General features: G+C 42.1%; 1 protein-coding gene across 3 annotated transcripts in view; it reads right to left on the bottom strand.

The window, feature by feature from the left end:
- LOC118645653 (protein pangolin, isoforms A/H/I/S-like) overlaps positions 1–24,166 on the bottom strand; it is a 106,458-nt gene that overhangs the window by 45,103 nt on the left and 37,189 nt on the right. Inside the window, exon 4 of one of the 3 annotated variants that reach the window (XM_036287172.1) lies at positions 1,278–2,289. The exons of the other annotated variants lie outside the window; for them this stretch is intronic. Coding sequence (XP_036143065.1) covers positions 2,182–2,289 — 108 coding nt within the window. The 3' untranslated portion in view covers positions 1,278–2,181. Of the gene's footprint in view, positions 1–1,277; positions 2,290–24,166 lie in introns of those variants that run through there. 3 annotated transcript variants of the gene reach the window in all.

Raw genomic sequence — 24,166 nt, 5'->3', positions numbered from 1 at the left:
CTTTCTCTTTGACCCGGCCGGGATCAAGTAGAAGTCAATGATTTAGGGTGCGAGCATCCCGCCAATGCGTAAGTCGTGATAGCCCTGTGTAAACATGAAAAGCGGAAGTTGTCTGTAAGGGGTCTCCTCTCCGTATCATCTTATCTACGCATCTATCTTTCGGCAAACAAGGAAACTAGCCGAAACAAATAGATTACACTCTTTCAAAACACATGTATATTAAAATATCAAATTTGTATTTTGTGGTTTAACAAGCACATTCTATTTTTATAACCAAAAGATTTTAACATTATGATTAATAAAAAAAGACAGAATACAATACTAAAATTTTTAATTAATGAAACACATTGTTTCATAATCAAAATAAAAAAAGATCAAAGATTTCAATTAATTTCATTAATTGTCACTTTTTAGACTTTACGATGGCAGCAGCTGTCTTGTAGTGACATACTGATTGTTATAGAAACGAATCTCACGCCATGTCCAGAAAAGCGTATTCTACACGGCGTATAACAGGTGGAACAATCCATTTGGAGCCGGCGCACGTGACTATTTCGGCGTTAAACGAGACACAGATATGCTGCGTGACGATTCACCCCCGCGCGCGTGCAATAGTGGTTTATATTGCGGCTAGAACATAAGCGAGAGGTGGGGGGAAAGCGCGATAGACAACCGCATGCAATTGATGGGGTGCAAACGGGGTCGACCGCGCCCGACAAGCCTCTCTCTCCTCTATAACGGCTATATTACGCGGACGTTATATTTATTTAATACGTGGGGTGGGCCCGTCCGGCGCGCAGTCGAGTATTATACGAGTTATTATTTCTGCTTGTGGCTTAGGAAACCGCCCCCCCCCCCCAGTCGTCGACGAATCGCAGTTCTATTGTGCTCGTTTAAACGACTATTGGGGTGAACATGATACTTCTCACAGTCGGTTGAATATGGGGGAAGAATGATTTAGTCAGATTAGGACGGACAGCCCCGTTAATGCTCATGGTACCACGTAAAAATCCGTGCGGACGATGAATGAGCGGAAGCGATGAATGCGGGTGGGAATCATGTGAGTAAACGGATTGAATAAGTAAAACGGTGAAGTAAACTTATACAAATAATAGATAATATTAAATAAACGCGCGAAAAAAAATATATATAAGCTCTGGAGCATTCTCTCTCTCTCTCTCTCTCTCTCTTTCTCTCTCTCTCTCTCTCTCTTTCTCTCTCTCTCCAAAGATGGATGTGTAAAATTTTCGAAAATTTTCAGTTTAATGGGAATTTAATTTTCGCTCTTATTAAAAGTATAAATAATTCTCGGCTATAAAACAGCAAGCGTGATGCGGATTAAACCAGTGGCTGAAATGCACTGCAAAGTGGATAGAAGCTCGTAACTGCAATAGAGATTGTACTTAGACGCTCTTACACGCAAGTCGATGGAGAAAACCATACTCGGCACTCGACCACCCACATAGCCGGACGTTACGTGCCGGTTTAGGCAATGTCGATTGATTTTGTAGGGTCGAACGCGATACTTCTCACAACCCACGAGGATCGTCAGATTAGACTAATGCACCCTTCCTATCGGAAGTGCATGTGTTTCGCCAGCTCTAGTGGCCTCTCGTTCTATTATGACCCGGCGAACCGATGCCAAGGCTAAGTAAGAGTCCATCGACTCTTGGACAAAGCTCCCAACCGCATTATAACCGAGAAGCTTCGCACGGTTATACTTTACATTTCCGATTACACACATGGGTCTATAGCGTTATTAATTTAAGATAAAATAATGTGTAAATATAAAACAAGCAAATCTGTGGCCCTCTTTAAAAAGGTAAATAAATAGAGGGATTCCATGCCCCAGAGCCATTACAAAAATTAATATATCGCTGAATACCGAGCATGTAAAGTCTCGCATGGATCATAATTTTTGTATCATCGAATAAGTACTTTTGGTCCAAAAATTTAATATATGCAAACTTATAAAGTACTTATCTTAATTCTTGTTTCAATAGATGATATAAGAATAGACTTTTTTCAGTCGATAACATAAAAAGGTATATCAATTTTTTATTTGTAAACAAGAAACACAAGTTTTCAAGTCGTTGTTTCAATTCAAAACTCATATTTCCCCTTTCATATCACAGAAGTATTATTATATTTATCGTGTGACATAAATGTAATACCAGCCTACTACAATAAATTAATATGAATACTTTGATCTGAACTATACTGTACCTGAGAAGATTTCAAAAAATTTCTATGCGTATTGTCAGCATTGCTAAAGATGGTCGGACTTACCTGAAACAGAAAACAAGAAAAAGTCAAGATTAATCATGGAAAATAAAATAATTGCAAGAATAATAAAATATTACGCACGAACAATAGCCGTGAATTTATTTTACTCAACAATAATTGATCGTGCATATATTTTCTTTCTAAACTTATCACCTACGAAAAAATTAAACATTTTACATGATGTAATATATATTTTATATTTTCGTACAGTTTATTATTTCATACATCTTATATATTTGTTTATTATAGAATTGTATGCCTGAGAAAAATTGTATTACGAAAAAAAATAGATTACATGAGATCGTAGAATTAATATAATTCATAGAATGTAGAGGTTCGTAAAATCTATTTATTTATGTCGTATGTATAAAATCTACTAATTGAAGCAGTTGGGAGACGCGTCATATTTTATCGCGGTCATTACAGAGGGTACTGCTCCTCCTCCCCTTCCGCTCGTATTCACGAACTAACGCTGGGGCGTCCCTTCGAAATGCGAAGCGAAGCACAACGTGACACGAGAGAGAGAGAGAGAGAGAGAGAGAGAGAGAGAGAGAGAGAGAGAGAGAGAGAGAGAGAGAGAGAGATGCAGGAATTCATTACACGATATAATAAAACGCGCCAAAACGCCAGTTAGCCTCGATAAAAGCCAATGGCGTAGAATAGCGCGCGATATCGGCAGGCTCGGGATTTTTATAACGAGGCGATTCACTATCATAGGAATCCGTTTATCGGCACTCGAAAAATTATGAGATCAGTTATTAAACTCAGTGCAACGAAGCGCGTTATATCGAGCGATTCTAATTAACGCCGCGAAATTGATTTTATCGTGATTCGAGCATGAATCTAGAAGAGGCGAGAGAGTAGTTGGCATTCGCGCGTGTCCGCCGACGCTGCAGATAAAAATTCATGGACATTTCGGTGAAGCGACGAGCGAACACACGCGCGCCAAATGGTGTCGCTGATCGAATCGTTAATCAGCGCCGACGTCCTTTCGCGGAAACGCGCGGCCGGCGTAACGATTTAACGCGATTGCCGTTCGTTACATCGCGCGCAGCTGGCGACAAAAAATCACGCCGCATGCAGCTAGCAGCGAAAGAGCGCAAAATACTTTTCCGCCTCGTCTCGCGATTCATACAGGGCGGGAATTAGCCTCAGGAATACGTATATATTAGTGACTATATCCCTCAATTTACAGTCGGAATTGATCCACGCAGGAAGTTTAATTTCCGGTTGATTTTTGCTCCGCAAGAAACCGGTGAATAATTAATTCATTTGATGAATAAGATTTGCAATTAAAAAAGAGAATTCCTCTGTTACATTATGACGGCATACAGTATCCGAGATATTAATGTATTCTTTACTATTCTTTATTAGAACTGTTACCACTGTCGTTTCTCAATGCGAACGATCTAAAGATATTATTAATCGTCTCTCTTCAATTAAAAGGTCAACTGCTTCGTTCTAATTTTATCGAACAACACTGTGGTATGTTACACAACTAGGGAAACCGAAAATCCGTTAACGCGCCAATATTCGATGAAAACTAAGTTATCGTCACAAAGGAGACACATACGCGGCACTTGGGTGTCCAATAAGTATGTCGTAGCCGGCGCTTTCTGCGCCCGTTTGCGGCCGATATATATATATATAGGGCGCAACATGAACTAACGCAATAACGACAGCGAAAGCGACTAAAGCGCGGCAGAAGCTCCATAATTACGAAGCACGGCAATCAAATTGGGAACACGCGTAAAGAGAAATGCGCGAAAGCGAGAGACGGGGAAGATAATTGCTCTCGTGGCAGAGCGTGCAACGGTTGATAAGGGTAACGTGGAACCGCTTATCATGGATTTCTCCTGTTTAAAGGTGTTTGACAAAGGAGAGAATGAGATGCGGAGTGAAAAACCCCGGTAGCAAAAAACGAATGAGAAAGAGAAAGAAATTAAGAAGATAGATATCAGAATCTAGGTGGGACAACCCGAATGTGTATATTGTTCATAAATTAAGTGTATAAAACCGTCGCGGCGTCGGTCTCTTTGAAAATGTCAGATAGGCGGCAAACGCGTTTCCTCTATTTACAAAGCATGCCTGCCAGCTCACGATGATAGAGAGGGGTAAGAGCACGCGATAAGGTGCACTGATTAAGCATTAAGAATTAACACAGGCTTGAGCATAGATTTCTCTCCGCTTTGCGGCGCTGCGCTCAGCGTTAAATTCAACTTCAGATTGGGGCTCTGGCACATATTTCTCAATAGTTAGTTTACTAAGTGTTAGGTATTATATTGATAAATTTTTAGAATAATTAAATATATTTTCCAAATATCGACACCTTTGATTCATTATATATCAAATACTATGAGTTTGTTATAAATTAGTGGTGCAACGGCTTGCTGAGAAACATATAAGAAATTTCCTTGGTGCTGTCGGCTTTATAAGGTAAAGTAAGTTGCATTGCTACTGTTACCTCGCTGAAAGATTTATGCGTCTTGCATATACAATATTTGCGCTCACGCAGCATGCCCGATACGGTAGCGACAGTAGCGGTCTCTATATAATATGCATCAAAAATGTAACGTTATCGTTCTGAGATTCAAAATGTGTATCTTTTTCTTCGTGTCTGGATAATCGATATGTCTAAAATCGCGTGGGCAGCGACGAGCTACATAAGTGATACGATAATAATGCGTTCTACGGTACGTTCATGTCGGATCTGTGACTGATAAACACGAGCGAACTCACGTGCCGCATCTAAGAATGTACGATACGTGTGAGAGATGCAGTAAGAATTTTATCAAGAGGTCAATATCGCGAGAATTTCAAAATGTGTTCATCACGCGTGTAAAAGAAACTATTATCTACAAAAAAATACGAATATTAGATATTTAAATAAATATTTATTGAAATGTAAGCACAACCAGCAAAGTTAAATACTCTCATTGCGACAATTTTTACAGTTGTGACTGGAGGAATAATCTATGCGACATCCTAGAAATATTTTCTTCATCCTGCAACATGTCGATTCGTAAAGAACGTAACGCGTCAACAGAAGAGATCTCTAATTCTCGAACACGACGCTGTGCGCTCAGTCGTCATCGATCAACAATGGACCAAGCAATTTTTTCATACACATTGCGCATCGATAATCCGCCCTCTCGATATGGTGCGCCACGAAAAGGGCGCGTCTATATAATATCGAAAAAGCAGCAATTTGGCTCGACGATCCGCCGCCAATTATCGACGAAGACCATGATGACGACAACGGCGGCAGCGGCAGTGGCGGCGACAGCAGCCACGTGGAATCTCGATCGTTAGGGCTGTTAACGAGTTCGTGCTGGCACGTGACATGAGTAGCCTCGTGGTCTCGAGATCTCTCCGCCACGGTGCCACGCGACGATAGCGATGCTCTTTACATCGAAAGAGGAGCAACCTCGCGTTCTCGCAGTGAGAACCTCTGGTTGGCACGTCCGGTGGGGACCGGCTCTCTCGGCGTAGGGACGAAGGAGACGGTGAAGGTGGTGAAGGTGGAGGAAGGAGAAATCAGCAGAGACTGAGAAGGACGGAAGATCGGGGGAAGGGCAGCGGGAGAGAAATAACGCAGGACTGTGTTTGGATTTCTATGAACCCGTCGCTTGCTTAAACGAATTGTATGAAAGTTCGACAAGGTGTCATTTTTTTTCGATTTTTATGGAGGAATGACCTGTCAGAAGTAGAATGTGCGACAATTCCTCCCGAATAATCCGTACGGCAATCATTTCCCTAACGATAACGATAATGGAAATCTTATAGATAAAGATAATTCGGATTTAACTTTTGATGCTGCAGATAAAAAAGTACATCACGATAATCACAAATAAACATAAAAAGTCTTTCTAGTAATTCTGCTCTATCGATGTAGCATCAGAAATCATGACTCATTAAAGTTTTAATATCAATTTCACATTTAATACTTGATAATAAAGAGGACTCCGAGAATAAAGGATTTATGACATACGTCGATTCTACAATTTGATTCGAGAATGCGATGAAATGCGATGACTGATGTACAGCCAAGTTTTTTTTTATTCTCCACCTCAATTCTTATCCTCTCTCTGAGTATAATGAATGTACGTCCTATTCCGAGGGACAAAAATCTCCGGGAGCGGCTCTCATAAATGGATATGCGAATCTCGTGAAATAATTCAGCGAGACTAACGCGACTTCTCATTAATCTTCTCTCGCGAGATCCATTCCCCTCGCGTCGAATCGGCTCAGCACGGTGTACGGTCGAACCACCATACACACTTGGTCGTCCCTGAAACGAAGCGCAGCGTGCGTAGGGCAGCCGAACGAAAATGCGAAGCGTGCATCGCCGGCATCGAGGATCGAAGAGACGACGTAGCAGACAAAGAAGGAACGCCACGGCAGGAAGAGAGATAGCGTATAGTAGTAGACAAGGCTGATAGATCATGTCGTGAGGGTCGGTGGAGGGCGTCCAAGCAGCCGCGTCGGTAACGAGGAACAGCAGCATCGTCGACGGCAACAGAGGCGACACCCACTATACTCACACAACCATGCATACCCCCCCCCCCTCTCTCTCTCTCTCTCTCTGTGTGTGTGGGGGGGAGGGGGGGGGCGTGCGTGCGTGTGCAGATGCACAATTCTCCTCTCTTTTCTTCCGCCTCTTTCTCGACCATTATCCTTGTCCCTCTCTTTCTTTCGATCCTGACCATCTACCTCGAGCGGTCTCTCTAACCATATTTCTCTGTACGTTATTCTCCTCTCCGGCGCCATCTCTCCTTTTCTCTCATTCCTCTCTTCTATCCTCTCCTCTCCTGTCCTTTCCTCTCCTTCGCCGATCTCTACGTCTCCCTATCTCTCGCGTACTCCTCTCTCGGTTACAATGTTGCCGCATCGAGTGCGCGCGGCATCATCGCTGGCTGCGTTCGTTCTCCGAGGCTTTGCACGACAGGCGCAGGGACGTATTATGCGAACGTGTGCAACCCGTTATGCGCTTCGCGGATCCGTCCACCATCGCTTCTCTCTCTCTCTCTCTCTCTCTCTCTCTCTCTCTCTCTCTCTCTCTCTCTCTCTCTCTCTCTCTCTCTCTCTCTCTCTCGATTCGCGGCGCGAGCGCGCGTCTAATTCAATTCGCTCAGTCGGGCGGATAGATGTGCGCCACTTCCGTCTCTATCTATCGAAACTGCCGATCGCTTCGTTAAAATCTGATTGTAATGGACATTTGAGGATACTCGTGCACGGAAATCGCGTCACTCGATTTTCCAACGCATATTCTGCTCGAAAGAAACAAGTATAAAACGAATCGATGAAAACACGATTGTAATCACCGATGTAACGCTGGTTTGTTAAATAATTGTCAAATGCGTCGAGTTGCATATGTTGAAACAAGAAGCGCTTGTAATACATTGCGTAATTGGCAAACAGTTACATTGTCCGAATCATCTTAAATATCACGCGGTTGTATATTCAAGCGGAACTGTGTGTGTGTGTGTGTGTGTGTGTGTGTATGCGCGCGCGCGTGCCTCCACTTCGTAAGTTTGTTGGAACGCAAAACCACGTTATTCGGTTCGATAAATAAATCCCAAGTTTGTTTGAGCTCGTCTGGTTGACGATAAAGCAAACGATTCGAAATGCAACAATTCGTCACACGTGTATCTTGTGCATCCTATTTTTAATCATCGATATTAGACGCATCAATTTGCATCGTATCACATTCATTTTACATCTTGCGAGAAATCGTTCTGCATTGGAATGCATAAAATCGATCTGACGAGAACGCATGGTTCTTTGCACGTACGACGACGCTAGATCGGATTCTCGTTGGATTCAAGTGGGTCGTGCTAGAGCTTCATCGACGCTGCAGTGCTTCGCGTAATCGCGAGACACCTCGCTGCGCTGCCGAGAGAGAGGTGAGCAGTCGAGACGAGACGAGACGAGACGAGACGAGACGAGACGAGACGAGACGAAACGAAACGAGACGAGACGAGACGAAGGGAAGAAAAGCGAGATAAGGAGGGGAGTGACGAGGTGAGGTGAGGTGAGGTAAGGCGAGGTGAGGTGAGGTGAGGTGAGGTGAGGTGAAGTGAGGTGAAGTGAGGTGCGGTGAGGTGAGGCGAGGTGAGATGAGGTGAGGTAAGGTAAGGTGGCGTGAGGTAAAGGGAGGTGAGGGGAAGTGAGATGAGGTGAGGTGAGGCGAGACGAGGCGTGGGCGCGCAAAATTGGGAGAATACCACGACGCGCGGCGCAACGCGGCTCGTCCTGCGCGGAGAAACGGACGCAGAAAAGGTGGTCCGCGTGCGCGAGCTTCGTGTCGATGCGGCTTTCATGGCGAAGCGTCGTTGATAAATCAAATGACCAGCAGCTTTATTCTATATATACACACATACACGCTTCCATTTGTTTTTAATTACAGAGACCTGTCTATACAAAAGATGAAAATTCTAGGAATGTATGACGTGACGAAATAAAATTTTACTAAAATATGTTCAGTCTTTATAGAATGAGAAAAAGCGCGCCTTACTCATGCATAGCATAAAGCGTTGTACCGCGCCTTTTATTATATGTATTTCTAGTTAATCGCGAAAATTTCTCACGTGGGTTGAAAATGGCATTATTTGCGCGCAAAACAACGACGGGTACGACACGGCACGAACGAACGAGCGCTTTTCCACGCTACTGGATGATGGATGAGTCCCTACACGCCGGCGTCGTTAGATAAGGAGCCACGAGTGATTGCGATACGCGGTTCTGCTTTACTAAGAGCGCGCACGCGGCAATTGCCGCGCGGCGCAGTTGCCGCGGCAACGAAAGCAGTTTCGCCTCCTTCTCTTCCTCCTCTTTTCTTTCCTCTTCTTCCTCCTTTTCATCTTCCGTCTCCCAACGCGGTGTTGTTACTACTTATCGCAAAAACTGATCCGACTCGCGGCTTGCAGCCACGCGAGTCGCCTTGCGGAATATACTATGAGGCGGCCGCCTTTTAAAGAACACGCGAATATTCGAACATGAGAAACTTACACTCGTTTGTATACATATAAAAGTATTTGAAATATATTAAATAAATATATATGTTTTTGTTTAGATATCCTTTCATATCTGCGCCGTTTGAAGAAGGAATTTTCTAATCTAATACAGTATAATTTTATTCTCTTTGAACTTATGTTATGACTTTAACCGGCCTATTTCCTAATAATATAATACGATGAGATAAAGGTAATCAACTCTCCTAGTATTCGGGAGAGAGACGGAAGTTGTGATTTTAAGAAGGCGCATACGTTCATTTTAGTGACCGTGGATCTGGCTTGGGAAACGAACGGAGGTCCGATTACGATCAGATTCGGGGAAAGAGCGTCGTGAAATGGGCTCAGTACGGATCCGGGCACAACCCGTGTGTGCGTGGACGCAGGAAATACAATATTTATGTTGATGCTGCGCGCGTCGGGCTCGGTATTTAAGTTGTGTAAATCCAATATAAACGCCAAACCTGTAATAAATAACTTCTCGGCTAGCCGAGGGGAAATTCGGGGATGAAGAAGAGGCGAGAGAAAGAGGAGACGCGCGTCCAAGCGTAAGGAGGAACAAGAGATTCTACAATGAGAAAAGAAGAGAGATTGAGAAAGAGAAAAGGAGAGGGATTCTGAGGCGATGGGAAGAGGTTATATTATACCTGCCTTGAGGCCTTCAGCCTTCGCCTTCGAGAACAAGATGAGAAAGTACGGACCTTGCTCGATCTCTCTCTTCCACACGTTTCGTGGACAAGGACAATGGTGGGCATGGAGAGGAGAAGTAGGAGGAACGTCGAGGTATCCTCCGAAAAGGGGCGGAGGAGTTTTGACCCTGCGCTAACGGGACCCCTCCTCCCTTCTTTCTCGCTCGTAACGCGAATCCCTCGACCCTCGGACCAAATAATAGTCCTCGGAGTCGACTCGGACTGTATACCCACATGGAAACAAGAAGACATCTACGCTTGCCCCGAGAACAAGCGAGTGAGCGAATGCATGTAGGGGGAGGAAGGACTACTAGGAGAAGCTCTTCGTCACCCTCTTTTCTTTTCCCCAGCCTCTCAGTTTCTCCGCGCGCGCGCTTTCTCTCACTCCCTTCCTTTTTAGCCACTTCAATTTCCGTGTTACGCAATGAGAAATTGCAAGACAGGTGCCTAGACAAGGTCAGCGACAAACAAGGGGGTCTCGGGAAATGAAGTGAGTATAGTTAGCTTAGTAAGGTAAACATCCGTGCTTAATAGGAGAGTCATCAAAATTTCTACCTTTTTCAAAAGAAATGGATTGGTTTAGCTATTTAGAGAAATTTAATTTCTCATGATTGTTATAGAAACCTCTACTAATGGACTTGTATCACGTAATAAGGTGTGCGTGTGTTACGTACTATAAATACATAATTAATAAATTAAATAAATATTGTATCACACACATTTAGCGTAAGATTGCAAGTCACACCATGTGTCGCCACGTAATAATGTAACAATAAAAAAATAATTATTTTCACATCTAAACGGATGTACAATTGTCTACAACGAACAATTTTATCCTCGGAAAAAGAAAGATTTTGTATATGGAAGAATTGTTAGAAAGCAGTGCCATACTCTTCTTCGGCGCGCTAATCGCGAATTCTAGACATCATTGTCAGCCGAGGTCGAGCACGAAGAGCGAAAGATTGCGAGAACCGGGGTGTGGCGAGCAAAACGCAATTACGTGAAAGTGTGTGCTCTCGGTACCGAGTTGACAATGAGTTGTCGCGCGTTCGAGATCGTCTACCCCTATACGTTCACTGGGAGCGGAGTGCGCAACGGTCGGCGCTCCTAACAAACGAACAAAAACCGAAGCTACAATAATACGCCCACGACCGTTTTCTCGAGTCGGCCAGCCGCGGCGACTAAGCGTTTCAAGGCGTCGTACTTGCGAATAGTCGGCATTCAAGTTGCGCCGTCCTCTCGCGCGTGCGTTCGGCGCACACTGGTGAAATTCGATTTTCGCATTGTTTGATGTCGCCCTTCGGCAGGCGGCACGATAATGGAAATACGTGTAATTGCACTGTTCATACTTGTAACTCAATTTCGCATTGTGCATTCCACGGTAGATAAGCCGCACTTGGAAGATCACAGATTAATCTATCTGACGTTAGATGTTGGTCCTGAGCGAACAAAAAAGTGAGAATAGCGACATAAATGCATAAAAAATCATGAGTGAATGAAAAAGACGAACAGACACAAAAGCAAGTTGGTATACAATACTCGATGTAAAAAGAATTACGATATTTAACTTTAACAAGTTATCCATATTATTCATACAGACACTTGTAAAAAGATACAAGCTACTTCGGTTAGTTAATTTTATCTACTTTGAACAGTTTGAACTGATAAATGACAGACAGTAGAGCGGATGGAGTATGTAAAATTGTATACTCAAAGCTATCGCATAATCTATGGTTTCACAAGTCTTAACTAACTAAGAGTACAATCGCAACTGTGAGCAAACGGAGGAGCGAATGATCGGCCGTGGAGAGGAGTAATAATGTTGCGCCCGTTGACTATCGAAGGCGTTTCGAAGCGTTCGCGCGCTCACGCTCGCTTTGCAGCACTGATATACAAGCCGGACCCTAGTATACAGGGAGTACCCGTCGGTAATTACCCGTCGTAAATCGTGCCGTTCACCGAGGTCGCTCCCTCAAGTAACAAGGCGGCCAACTTTGAAGACAACACGGGAGGAACTAAACTTGGCTACCTTTAGGTGACCGTGACTCCGTCGGCAGAAGCTACGTAAAAGAAGAAGCGAAAGCGCAAGTATCAGAAAACTCTGTAATATCACACGATACTACGAGTTGAATTGTTCAGTAGCTGTATCGTTGCTAGTCGGATTTCATGATAATCGTCAAACTATTAGCGGTTATTTTTATCGAGACCGCTTTATCGGAAAAACGGAAGAATGCATCGAGAGGAGATGATTTTTCCGATGCAAAAGAAGTTGAACATGTAACGCGCGAGGGCGTTTCAACCGTGGCGTTTTGCCGTCGCGCAATTACGGCCTGTTAATGGCGTTATGGCGTCACACGATTTCGTAGCACGTATAGCCGGTTATAACGAAAAGTGCGAAGGCACCAAAGTTACAAGAGGATAAAAGGATGCATGCTTGAAGCTTTTACGGACGAACGCCAGTGAAGTGCGAAAAGAGATAGGGATACGATGGATGGACAGAGGGGCGAAGGAAAAAGAGCAGGAAGAGGAAAAAGAGATAGAGGAGGCGGAGGAGAAGAGCTCTGAAGGAACATACGCATTATCTAAATGCGCGACACTCTGTGCGCTCTATGCAACCGCCTCGTCTCTATGCACCAACCTACCATGTTTCTCTTTCTCTCTCTCTCAAAAAGTCTGCTTTTTCCTTCTCTATCTTTTGTTCGCTAAGTGTCGCATATTCCGAGTGCTGTCCAACGATTGTCAAGTGGGTAATCTTCGGCCCCTCGGTACTCGGCCTCGGCGGCGGCGGCGGCAGCTCCTTCCAGGGAAGATCCTTCCAGGGAAGAACATTTTTTAACGAAAGGGATAAAGCATTTCACGCCAAGGACGTTACGTATCAGATGGTACCCCGTGAACCGTAAAGTGGCAGAGAAATCGCAATTATAAAACTCATAGTTGCTAGTGCATACGTTCTTCGAGTGTTTCGAATGGAATAGGATAAATTCAGTTCGGTTTAACGATTCTAACTAAATTTGTTCCACCGTCTATTGAGCTCAGTCTATTGGCTGTTTATAGGAACAACTAATCCCGCGGTTAATTAACTTTTAATTTTAATTAACTTAGCAGTTAGAAGTGCGTGACCGACGGGGCTAGATTTAATTTGCCAAAGGCATTCCACCTGTCGCTCTACACCTGTCTGTATTCGTGCTACTGAAACACCTCGATGCTAATAATCTTTCAGATCTTAGTCAATATTTTGCAAAAATAGATATTTTTTTTCAAAATAGGTATTTTGTATTGTTTGCCGTAAAATTAATAATGCAAATTCAATGTGGGGTTGATGATGACAGAAAATTTACAAAAGTTAATAACTAAGAGTGATCAATAAACTTTTAATAAATTTCCATTGAACCTTACTTAATGCCCGAATGATCATTTGATACGTCAAAATAACAATTGGCATAAGAAAACGTGGACTGGAATATTTCTCTTTCGTGTCGTAAAACTACAAGAATATCGAGATCAAAATAAAATTTAATAAATCGCTTAAACAAATAGAAAATAATTCCGCGTAAATTCCATGAAGGTAATCCAATGAAATTCGGGTTATGAATCAATATCAACAACATTTATGCAGCAGAATGAACATTGTCAAATATGCATTTACTTATGTGTGCATCTTGTTAATAAACGCGACGGTCCTTCCCGGTACTTGTAACTTTCCGACGAGACGGTTGAGACATTGATTGCCCCTTTCGGCCGGGCTATAATTAACGTAGAAATATTCGATACTTTCGATGGCAGATCAACGACGGCGCAGAAGGTGTCGAAATCGACGGAGGTGCGATATACGACATTGCAGCTGCGAGCTGCAACTGGTCAAGAGACTGGTCTGCAAGGCAGAATATCATCGGCGAATTCGACGAACGATCGCTCGTAAATTACTATACCAGCGGCCCTACGGTATACGCGCGCGCGCGCGCGCACGGTTCGTACCGAAAAACGCAAACTACGAATTCTTGAGGTGCATCAGCAACGTAGTCGGAGTCCCGGTCGTTTTTCTTTCCTTTTTCTCTCTTTTCTCTCCTCTTTTTTCCCTTACTTTTTCTCTCTCGAACGGAGGAGGCTCGTTGCCGAGCGAAGAAAGTCAGAACATCGCCACGGCCTACGGCATTGGAATTCCGAGACTATGGGTGGGAATTCATAAAATTTTCGTTCGACGTTTAACGATGACGCGCGTGCGTCGCTGTTTTTCGTGTGCGTAAAATATACCCAGGCCATAGCACCCTCAATTTCTTCGATCCTCGTTCTTTAATGTTCCTGTCGAGGTTTAAACGATTTTATATTCAAGTTCTTCCAATCAAATCCTCGACGAGATACGTCAGTTGTGTTATGAAGAATAAATTCGATGACCGATATATATATCGGCGAAATTGAGACTGGAACGTTGCGTTTTATGTTAAATGTGCGGCAAGAGAACGCGGATCAAAAAGGCAAAAAGGAGTAAGCAGCGAAGAGCGAGAGGGTGGCAAGAGGAGAAAAAGGAGACGAGAGAAACGCGTTGTAGAGAAGAGAAGAGAAGAGGAGAGAGAGAGAGAGAGAGAGAGAGAGAGAGAGAGAGAGAGAGAGAGAGAGAGAGAGAGAGAGAGAGAGAGAGAGAGAGAGAGAGAGAATGACACCACACCGCGGTGGCTGGTTAGGGGAATGCAAATAACAGGAGGCGCCGATGTTTTCGAGCCGGCTAGTAAGCTCGGGAGGGGAGTCTGAGCGTGTGTTTCACCGATGGTTAGCGTCAAATATTTGGTGCGTGCGCGAGGTATGGCAACGCCGCGCACGTATTGAGAGAGCGAGAGAGTGAATGAGTAAGAGAGAGAGAGAGAGAGAGAGAGAGAGATCCTCCTCTTCCTCCTCCTCTTTGGTGTTCCACCACTACCATCGGCACCTTCCCCGCCGTCACCGGCGTCACCACCACCGTCACCATCGCCACCACCGGCCGCCACCTCATGCCTTTACTGCCTTTTCCTCCTCCTCGTCGTCCAACGACATCGCCGACAACGACGACGATGATACGCGCGACGCGCGATAACGTCACGGGCCCCATGAAAACTAATTAATTAGTTACTTTTCTAGCGCCGGCGCTAACCAACAGCGAAAGAAAGACGGAGAAAGAGAAGGTGCGAGTATACGGGATAACTTCCGAGGTGACATGTAGACTAAAGACTCTTCGGACGAGCGAGCCGCGGTGCTGTGACTCGGTTAACGAGCAAGCTCTCAGTGAGGAAGGTTTAACGAACTGCTCCAAGTTTGGCGCAGAGAGGCCGCGAGGAGAGAACGAACGTCTGCCTCGTCGCTATAAGAGAGATTCGTTTTAGACTAAAATGTTATCCATGAATGCGCACTGCGGCCATCCTGCAATATACAATATTCACAAGATTGATCGGATTACAACAAATTTTTCGGAAAAAAAAAGATCCGGTAGTATTTGATGTCATTAAACTTATCAAGGGCTCGATTAGCATATGTTTCGATGTTGAGATCATATTAGTGCAAATTGATTCAATAGAATTAAGCATATTATTATATGATATGCCTGTGATGAGGAGAACGTTCGATCTTCCTTGACAGATGTTTGGGGACACGTATTAAGGAATAGCGTTGAAACATTGGAAATGTTGGCATTTACGTAGGCTAAGTCCCCGTAAAAAGTTGTAGCGTCGAGCGTTGCGTGCTCCTTTGTAGCCGTGAACTCTTTAGGACTCAGCCCCTCCTTAGACAATTTGCCGGTCGCCTCCATAAGCGGACGCGCGGTAAGCCCGCTGGCACAGTCGACTCGTTTCCTGTCGTTAACGCATTAAGGGTTCACAGACGGGGGGAATACCTTTTGTCGTCGCGACGGATTAGGAGAATCTCATTGATTTTGCGGGATTTCGACCAGCTTGATTTCGATCTGTCCTCATTCTCTTTGCCGCAAGGAATCTCAGCAATGACAATTAAAACTTTATTATCGTTATTAACAACAGAAAAATTGTGCGGCTTACAATACTGATAAAAATTTATGTAATAACTTGCGTAATTAGGCAATATTATAAGAGTAAACGTACAATGTCAGATACTTTTGTCGGAATCATTAAATGATATCTGGAAAATTATCTTTAAGTTACTGAGAAAAGCTAACAAATTAGCATACATGCGCTTGGAAGATTGACGAAAATAAAGATGCGAGCAAAGAAGTACAGTGCGAAGAGATCAAGAGATTAGTAATACGAACAAATTGCGAGGGAGACCATTAAAGGAGCGAAAGCAGCAAAAATACGAACAAGCGCTTCTCTTATGTGTGCGTGTGCGCGCAGGCTCTCTTGTGATGAGCTAAAAAGTACAATTATATAAAATTAACAAAAGTATCGCGTTAATACAATAAACGTTTATCCTTTACAAGTAAAATAAAATAAAAAGCGTAAAGATTGAGAGTCCGCGTCCTAAGACCTGCTATACGTACAAAATGATACAAATTGTGGAGTATATCCTCGGTATATATCAATTCCAGCCTTATTTACAATACAGGTGGTTCAATTTTATTATTTTATTAACTTCCATCTTAATTCAATTATTATATATTAACTTAAGACTTTATAATAAGTATCGTGAAAAATAAGTTTTAATAAAATATATAAATTAAAAAATAAAAACTTTTTCTATCATATAAACTCACAAACACATAGTTGTCATATTTATATATAACTGCAAGTAATTTTTTATAAACTCTTTAGCTTTCGGGGCGCAATAAACATCGCGGGCAGATTTATCATTTGATGTGTTAGCGAGGCGCGAGATAACGCCGAAACGAGAGCCCTTCGTCGATATAAATCTCGGGTCTCATTACGAATACGTATATAATGCATCTCGCGCTTATCGATATTGATTTATTCGTAACTCGCCTCTTCGTTTTAACGTCTCGTTAATCTTCCCACTCTGATTACCACCGGGTCGTGACTCGCCACGGCCAAGATTGGCCGTTCTTCGGCCATTCTCGGCAGACGGCTCCGCCGAGGAGGAACGCTGTTGCCCTCCTACACGGAGAAGCAGCTCGCCTTAAATCACCACCGTCCGATAATTGAGGGGGTCCTTGCGCCGCAACGGCACCTCGTTCCGGGCGCACCCCGCGAAATTGGGAGAACGAGCCGTGAGCCGCGCCCTTGTCCCGCCCTCCGTGCGTCGGCGCCGAGCTTCCGTGATGCCGTCGACGTCGGATCATCCTCTGCAGAGGATCGCGATGAAATTTTTACGTAAGGAATAAACGCGTCACGGATGTCAAAGCCCCACGCGATGTCAAAATCGCGGGCGAATACCGAATCGGAGAAAAGGAAAGCATTGCAATTGTGACGCACTATTGGAAAGAAAATATCTACATTTTGTGTTTGATACTTGTTAAGATCAACAGAAGGAAATTTCAACCTATTACATTTAATTAATGCCAAATATTGAACATTTTAGCAAATATATTTAAAACAAAATATACGAATATATATGTACTTCTGATGTAAACAGTAGACATATATTTTCGTGAAAGGAAGAATTAACATTCCCAGGTGCGTCTAAGATGATACTTGACTCAAACGTACTACGGCGCGAGTAATTCTAGGTAGGATTTTCTCGCTTGTCAGACGGCAGTGAATTAACCAACGCGTGCAACGTGTAAGCGATTATCTCGCCAACAGCCAGCGAGCCTGGAAGCTATCCGGATAACAGGCCAACCGAGCGTATCCGTTTAGCTTCTCTCGCTTATGTAAATGGCAATATCTACATGCGATGTTTGTTAAAACCAGCCATCTTCAATTTATTGTCAGCGGAAAATCCGTTTGTCATAAAAATTTCCTGTTTATCTATAAATATCATTATTTGTGTTTTAGTTTATCTATAAATATACATATATTGCTCAAGTATATTTATTTAATTATTATTCCAGTAATTTTTTCGCTTTCTACATTCCTTTTGCTTACATCATTTGCAGTATCTTTAAATAGTTTTTCGTCAACGCAAAAAATAAAAGAGAAAAATAATTTTATTTGCATACAAAGAAATTCAATTACCCTTTCGTAATAAAAAATTTATTACAATTAATTGTTCCTAGTGGTTATAATTCGCGAGTACGATTAGAATTGACCGATTATCGTTATTGATTGGCATCACCTTGGCCTAATTGCCGTTAATGTTAATAATATCGCTTATATGACGTGCAGCCGGAAATAATTGCACAAATAATAACGTATTACGATAAAGGGCGAGACACACGAATGCTATGACTGTTATTAAGTAAGATTAATCCGTGTTAACAGTCACGGTAGTGTAAAGTTGCTTTGCGCTGGACTTGGTTCGTGACATACCGGGTGTTCTTTCATGTAACAGAAGTAAGTAAGTAAGTAATCACTTCTATATTAAAAAGAGCTTAAATTGAGCGTGCCAAAGAAAGTATTACTATTTCATTCATTTATGTATAGTTAGTACTGTTTCTACGATGAGTATTGGTAAGAAGTATCTTTAGTTATTAAAGCTGACACTTTGCCAAACTAATTGAGAAATAACGATTGCAGCGCGTTCCTGTAACTGTAGAGCCTCGATAAAGAATAGATATGTGTAAACTGGTAGCATCCGATAACAAAAGATTATAGTGGTATCCTATGCTATAGAATATAAATAAACTCGCTACAGTGCGAACCAAATTAATCGAGAAAGAAATAAACAAGACGGAATGCCACGTGATAGATACGCGTGTTTATTGAACAGAGAAATCAATAGGAATGACAGAAATCATGTTATTTAAAACAATATACTTGAATTATTGCAAATTATTTTCCATAAATACTTATTAATGATTCGTAAATCGCATTAAAACATGTGTTTTTATTTCTAAGTTTTCCTTAAATTGAGATTTTTTTGTAATGAAATTATAATTATTAGATAATTATTATAACGATCGATATTAGTTAATTACCAGAGAGAAAAAAAATACTAAAGAGCTTACGTCATATAATTTGCTTGAAAGATTAAAGAACCGATCAGTGCACAGTCCGAGACCTCTTTTACATTCTTTGAGCGTGTGAATCCAAGAAACAATAACTGAAACCTGTCAACCCTCCCCCCCCCCCGGTCCAGGATTCATTGAATGAATAAACCAGCATCAAAATCAAGCTTACTCAAAAGGCCGAGGAACCATGTGTGGACGCGAAAGGGCGTTTCGCCCGCGCGCGCAGTAGTGAAAGGGAACGGGTGAGAGAGAACGAGCGAGAGGGAAGGGGGCAGGAGGACCCGTTCGCCAAGGGCTATAATAACAACTAACGCGAGGTTGCGTTAAACGCCGCATTAGTCACATCCGATAATGATAAAGCAGCGCCAGGAAGTTCGCCGAGCGCCGATATATACAGACCACCGTGCACGCGCGTGTGCCACATGATGACAACGTGTCTGTACACCCGTTATACACCATGTAAATCAAACGTGCATCGAAAGTCACACGGTATTGCAAAGAGTTACCGCTTTTTTCACTCTCTGCTATTATATAATTACATATTATTTATTTTTAACGATTTGTTTTATCTACCAGTTACTTTCCTAACGACATTAATCGAAGATTCTCCGCATAAGAACATTCGTAATGTGTGACGTTATGTCAAATGCTGATTCTAAATTTAAATCTGTACATAACAATAAACTTATATTAAAAAAATGTTAACATTACGTTACAGTTTTGTCTGCGTATTAACGTAAGTTTACTGTTACGTAGAAATTTAAGTTTAAAATTAATACTTAACGTAACTTAATTCATTACGGATATTTTTGTGCGGAGTCTTCATCGCACAATATCAAAATACCGGAATGCCAGTAGAAAACTAACTGTTTGAAAGTTACGGTTATTTAAATATATAGATGTTACTTTGATAATATCACACGTGTATGCCGGTAAAAAAAAAATACAAATCTCGTCGTCGAATTTTTGTGCATTTTTCGGGTGCGTTCTTTCGTTCCCACATCCCGGGATTTCGATAAAAATTACGGGCGTCACGAGCTCGGTAAAAATCCAGCCGTTCCTGGTTGGCGAGTTGGCGTGCTAATCGACAAAGAGGCGACTGTGTTGTAGCACGAGCCTCGGTTAACCATGAAGGGCTTAACGGTCTCGTCGAGGCGAAGCGATTTAAAGCAGTGGCCGTTCAGCGTCGTGCCACATGACGTAGCTACGTTTGCATTGATAACAATGATAGCATTGTCTTGTAGCCGAGTTTTCGATGACAAAATGCGTTTTACGAAAAAGGATTTTACGCAGAACTAAAGATATTTCTATGAAAACTAAAAATACTTCAATTTGTACGAAACACTCGTTATCAAGATATTTAAAAAATAAGAGAATAATGGAAGACAATTACTTTACACGATTGCGACAAGATAAGTACCAATCAGGAGATTAATGACAAAACGGGGGGGGGGGAGATTTCTTTCAATTATTGCAACTAGCTAATCATGTAAAAATTCTCACATTTAACGACTCGTAAATACATTGAAATAATATTATAGTTGTTTGAGTCTAATTAATCACTAAAATATGCTACTTTGGCCATATCCGTGCATATAAGTGTTAATATAGCGACAAAAATATAACAGTAGATTATTATGTGCGATTATAAACTGTAAATGTTTCACGACAAAGCTTGTAAACTTTATTATTAGCCGCGATGCTCGCTGAATGCTTTCAACACAACGATTGCTTGTATCTCTTGAAAAGGCACGATAGATTGATGCGTTTGACAGAACTCGATGTAATTGATTGCATTTAGTGCAAAAACATGGAATAATAACCAATATTTTTTTGTAATTACAAGATAAATCTTATTCGATAGAATAATTTTATAGTTAGCAATTAGTAAAATTTAAGATAAGCTCGAAGAGAGGAATGAGAGATTGTCAAATCATAACGTAATAGGACGCATCCCAGCGCGACGTGGTAATTATATAACTCGTCCACGGCAATTACCAAAGTTTTAATTGCCGTAAGCTGCGAGTGGCTCCGCAATAATGTCATTATTCTCGGCCCACTCGCGTGGCCGCCTTAACCGCGAGTGGACAAGCGAGAGAGCTGGAAGAACTGAGAGAGAGAGAGAGAGAGACGATAGCAACCCTGAAAACGTGCCACTCTCGTCGAATGCTTCTTCCAGTCATGTTTCACCGACGCACAATTCCTTTTCGTCGCGAAATAACGGCAAGACCTAGCGACGAGGTCCTTCCGCAAACGAGGTCCTTACAAGCAAACGAAAGTAACGATTTACAAAAGTTTTCATCGACACGACCTTCCTGTGAACCAGCTAGATATTTTCCTGTCGCATTTCGTTGCGATGATGCGGTTTAAGAATTAAAACGTTCCTATTCTCCGAAAGTTGTCCCCGTTGAATGAATATGTACGTATTATGACGATAATATAGAGCAGGTGCGAAGTTTTGCGAGGCCTTCTCTGACCTGGGTGATTCGCCCTTAATGGGCACTCTCTCACTATTATCTACGCCCCAAAAAGCCTCAGCTCTCTCGCTCGCTCGCTCTCTTCCTGCACTTGGACAGAGGAAGGAGAGATGGGCGCTATAGTGCTCTTCTGAGCATCAGAGACTAATAGCGACCATATCAGCTGCCCAACTGAGCACCTCGGAAACCGGTGCACCCGCCGCGGCAGCCATACCACGCATGCCGAACCATCGATATCGCCGTTGAATTTCAGCGGCTCCTAGTACGTCAAAAAGCTCTTCGCTCGCACCTTACACGCTCGTATGAATAAATTAGCGTGTGCGCGTGACCAAGCGAGCTTTTTCCTCAGTTCCGAAAGGCTTCGTCGCACCTGTGAATTGATCCTAGAGTGTCACATTGGAGCATATTGAATTTTTTAATTTGCCTTGTCGAATTTATATCTTGCAACATTAAAGCGCTTTTAGACTCTTTAGTTTTGAAAATCTTTCACATCTATGATAAAAAATCAAAGAGAGAGAGAGAGAGAGAGAGAGAGAGAGAGAGAGAGAGACTTAATAAATTTTCCATATATTTAAAGAGACGAGCGAATGGCGTTCAAATGAAAATTTTGTGAGAGAATCGGTGTGAGTGTCACGTCATGTAACGTGTGAGCAGGTAGAATAGTCACCTGTAAAGGTGGGTAAAGCAGCGGTCTGAGTCACGCAAACTCCACGCGAACCCACCCAAGTCTTTCAGGCCTCCCTCTCTCGACGACTTGCCGACTGTCATTAATTAGAGACGCCCAGCCCGTCATCTTCGTGTCACACGAAGGCCGCGATGATATCGGATATATTTTACCTTGCTAATGCATTCTCCCTAAATTTACCAGTGGCGCTGCGCGCGCGACTTGTCTAGTCTCAAATGAGAATTGACTTAATCTTTTATGTTTGCCGTTATTAATTTGTAGCATGCAGCACAGATTGGGAAACATGTCGACATATAGAATATGATGCGCGTTAATATTCTCAGTCAACGTTTTTCATTCTAAGAATGTGGACTAAAATGAATCGTGTATATAAATAATTTTTATAAACTTTTAACTTTAACAAAATTAATAATTTCCAATTAAAGAAAATTAGCAAAAGTTTATAATATTTTAAACTATTCATTAAAAAAAATTTTTATTTTAAAGAAATTGTGTGTGCGTATTGCGAGAGAGAATTTACGTAAAGATAGTTGAATCACTGATTAACGTGCGCGTATAGTTTTCGCAAACTGACGAGCTTTCGGAGTTGACGCATGAGATCGAATGACGGGCGCAACCCGAAGAAATTAGTATTGCACCCGTGCGTCAACGATAAATATTAAACAGACGATAAAAGCCGCGCGCACGGACAAAGGGCATAATGAAGCGGCGGGAAGCGCACGAGCAGCTAAACAATAACGACGAGGGACGAGCGGGGAAAAGGGTCAGCGATGGCCAATTGCGGTAAACAATAAGAAGCGACGAATTGTAATGCATTTTTTTTTTTCAGCTTTCGGTCAACCGCAGGAGTGGCCTAGCGTGACATCACGTTTTTTTTTTGTTTTTTTTTTTCCCGAGTCGCTCATAATAGCGCAGCTTACCGGCTATTACTGCGACTGGCACGCCTCTCTCATCGTTCACTACCACAGTACTACACAACTCTCTCATTTCTCTTTGTACTCTTTTCTTCTTTTTCAAGTCTTCTGTTTTTGATTTACACCTTACTACGGATAAGATGCAAGCCTCTTTCATTGCGAACCTCGTGAGAGAATTGCTGGAGCTTATTAATGAGACCAATACGATCTCTTGGCCATTCTTTACCTCCTATGCACACACGCGCATCTCTATGTGTGTATACGTGTGTGTCAGCAAAGGTTTTGATTCATAAAAATGAACGTAGCTGGCCTCGTTAGCGGGCATTTCAATACATGACTTCGATCCCTTATTGAAGAAACAATTAAAAAGTATAATATATTTTCTCCCTGCTTGTTAAAAATAACGAAAATTTTCGTATCATCGAAAGGGATTTACTCTAGTACGTAGGAAACCATGCTGCTGGGTAGAAGACTTTAATTGAAAGATCGTCTCTTAACAAGATAAACCAGACTCGTGTAATTTCGCGCGAAACACATGTTAAAATATTCACACACTCAACAAAAACAAAAAGTCGGTCGATTTCGTTGTCGCGACATTGCTAAGAAAAAAAATTTCTCTCTTTTTCTCACGCGGGTGCACATGGTTTTTGCACGTTATTATTCCAGCTTTGACAATCGTGGTTATCGTTTTTCATGATACCAGCGAATACAAGAATTATTAATGCTCAACGAAATAACAAGCAACTGCTGGGGGAGGGGGGCAAAAGAAAAAAAATGAATAAAACGATTTTAAAAAGTCAGCACAAGGCGATATGTTCGATATAAATCATGTCAGTAATATCAGATTAACGTAGAATTTAAAATATTAACAAATCTCCGCAAATTATCTAAAATATTATTGACGTTTATTTAAAAAGAAGATATATATGTTTACGATTATTTTCTGAAACCTAAACTATTTGTATCACTATAATGTATGGTCAATATCGATGGCAATTATTGAAATACTAATTTTTCTAGTTAAACTCTTTTCTCTCTTGATATAACAATTTATATCATTAAATTATAATGACACAACTTTGAAAAGCTTAACTTCAGCAC

The sequence above is a fragment of the Monomorium pharaonis genome, chromosome 5 (genome assembly GCF_013373865.1).
Source record: "Monomorium pharaonis isolate MP-MQ-018 chromosome 5, ASM1337386v2, whole genome shotgun sequence".
Taxonomy (NCBI): Eukaryota; Metazoa; Arthropoda; class Insecta; order Hymenoptera; family Formicidae; genus Monomorium; species Monomorium pharaonis.
The sequence above is the reverse complement of the archived record's forward strand: the minus strand, read 5'-3'. Positions and strand labels throughout refer to the sequence as shown.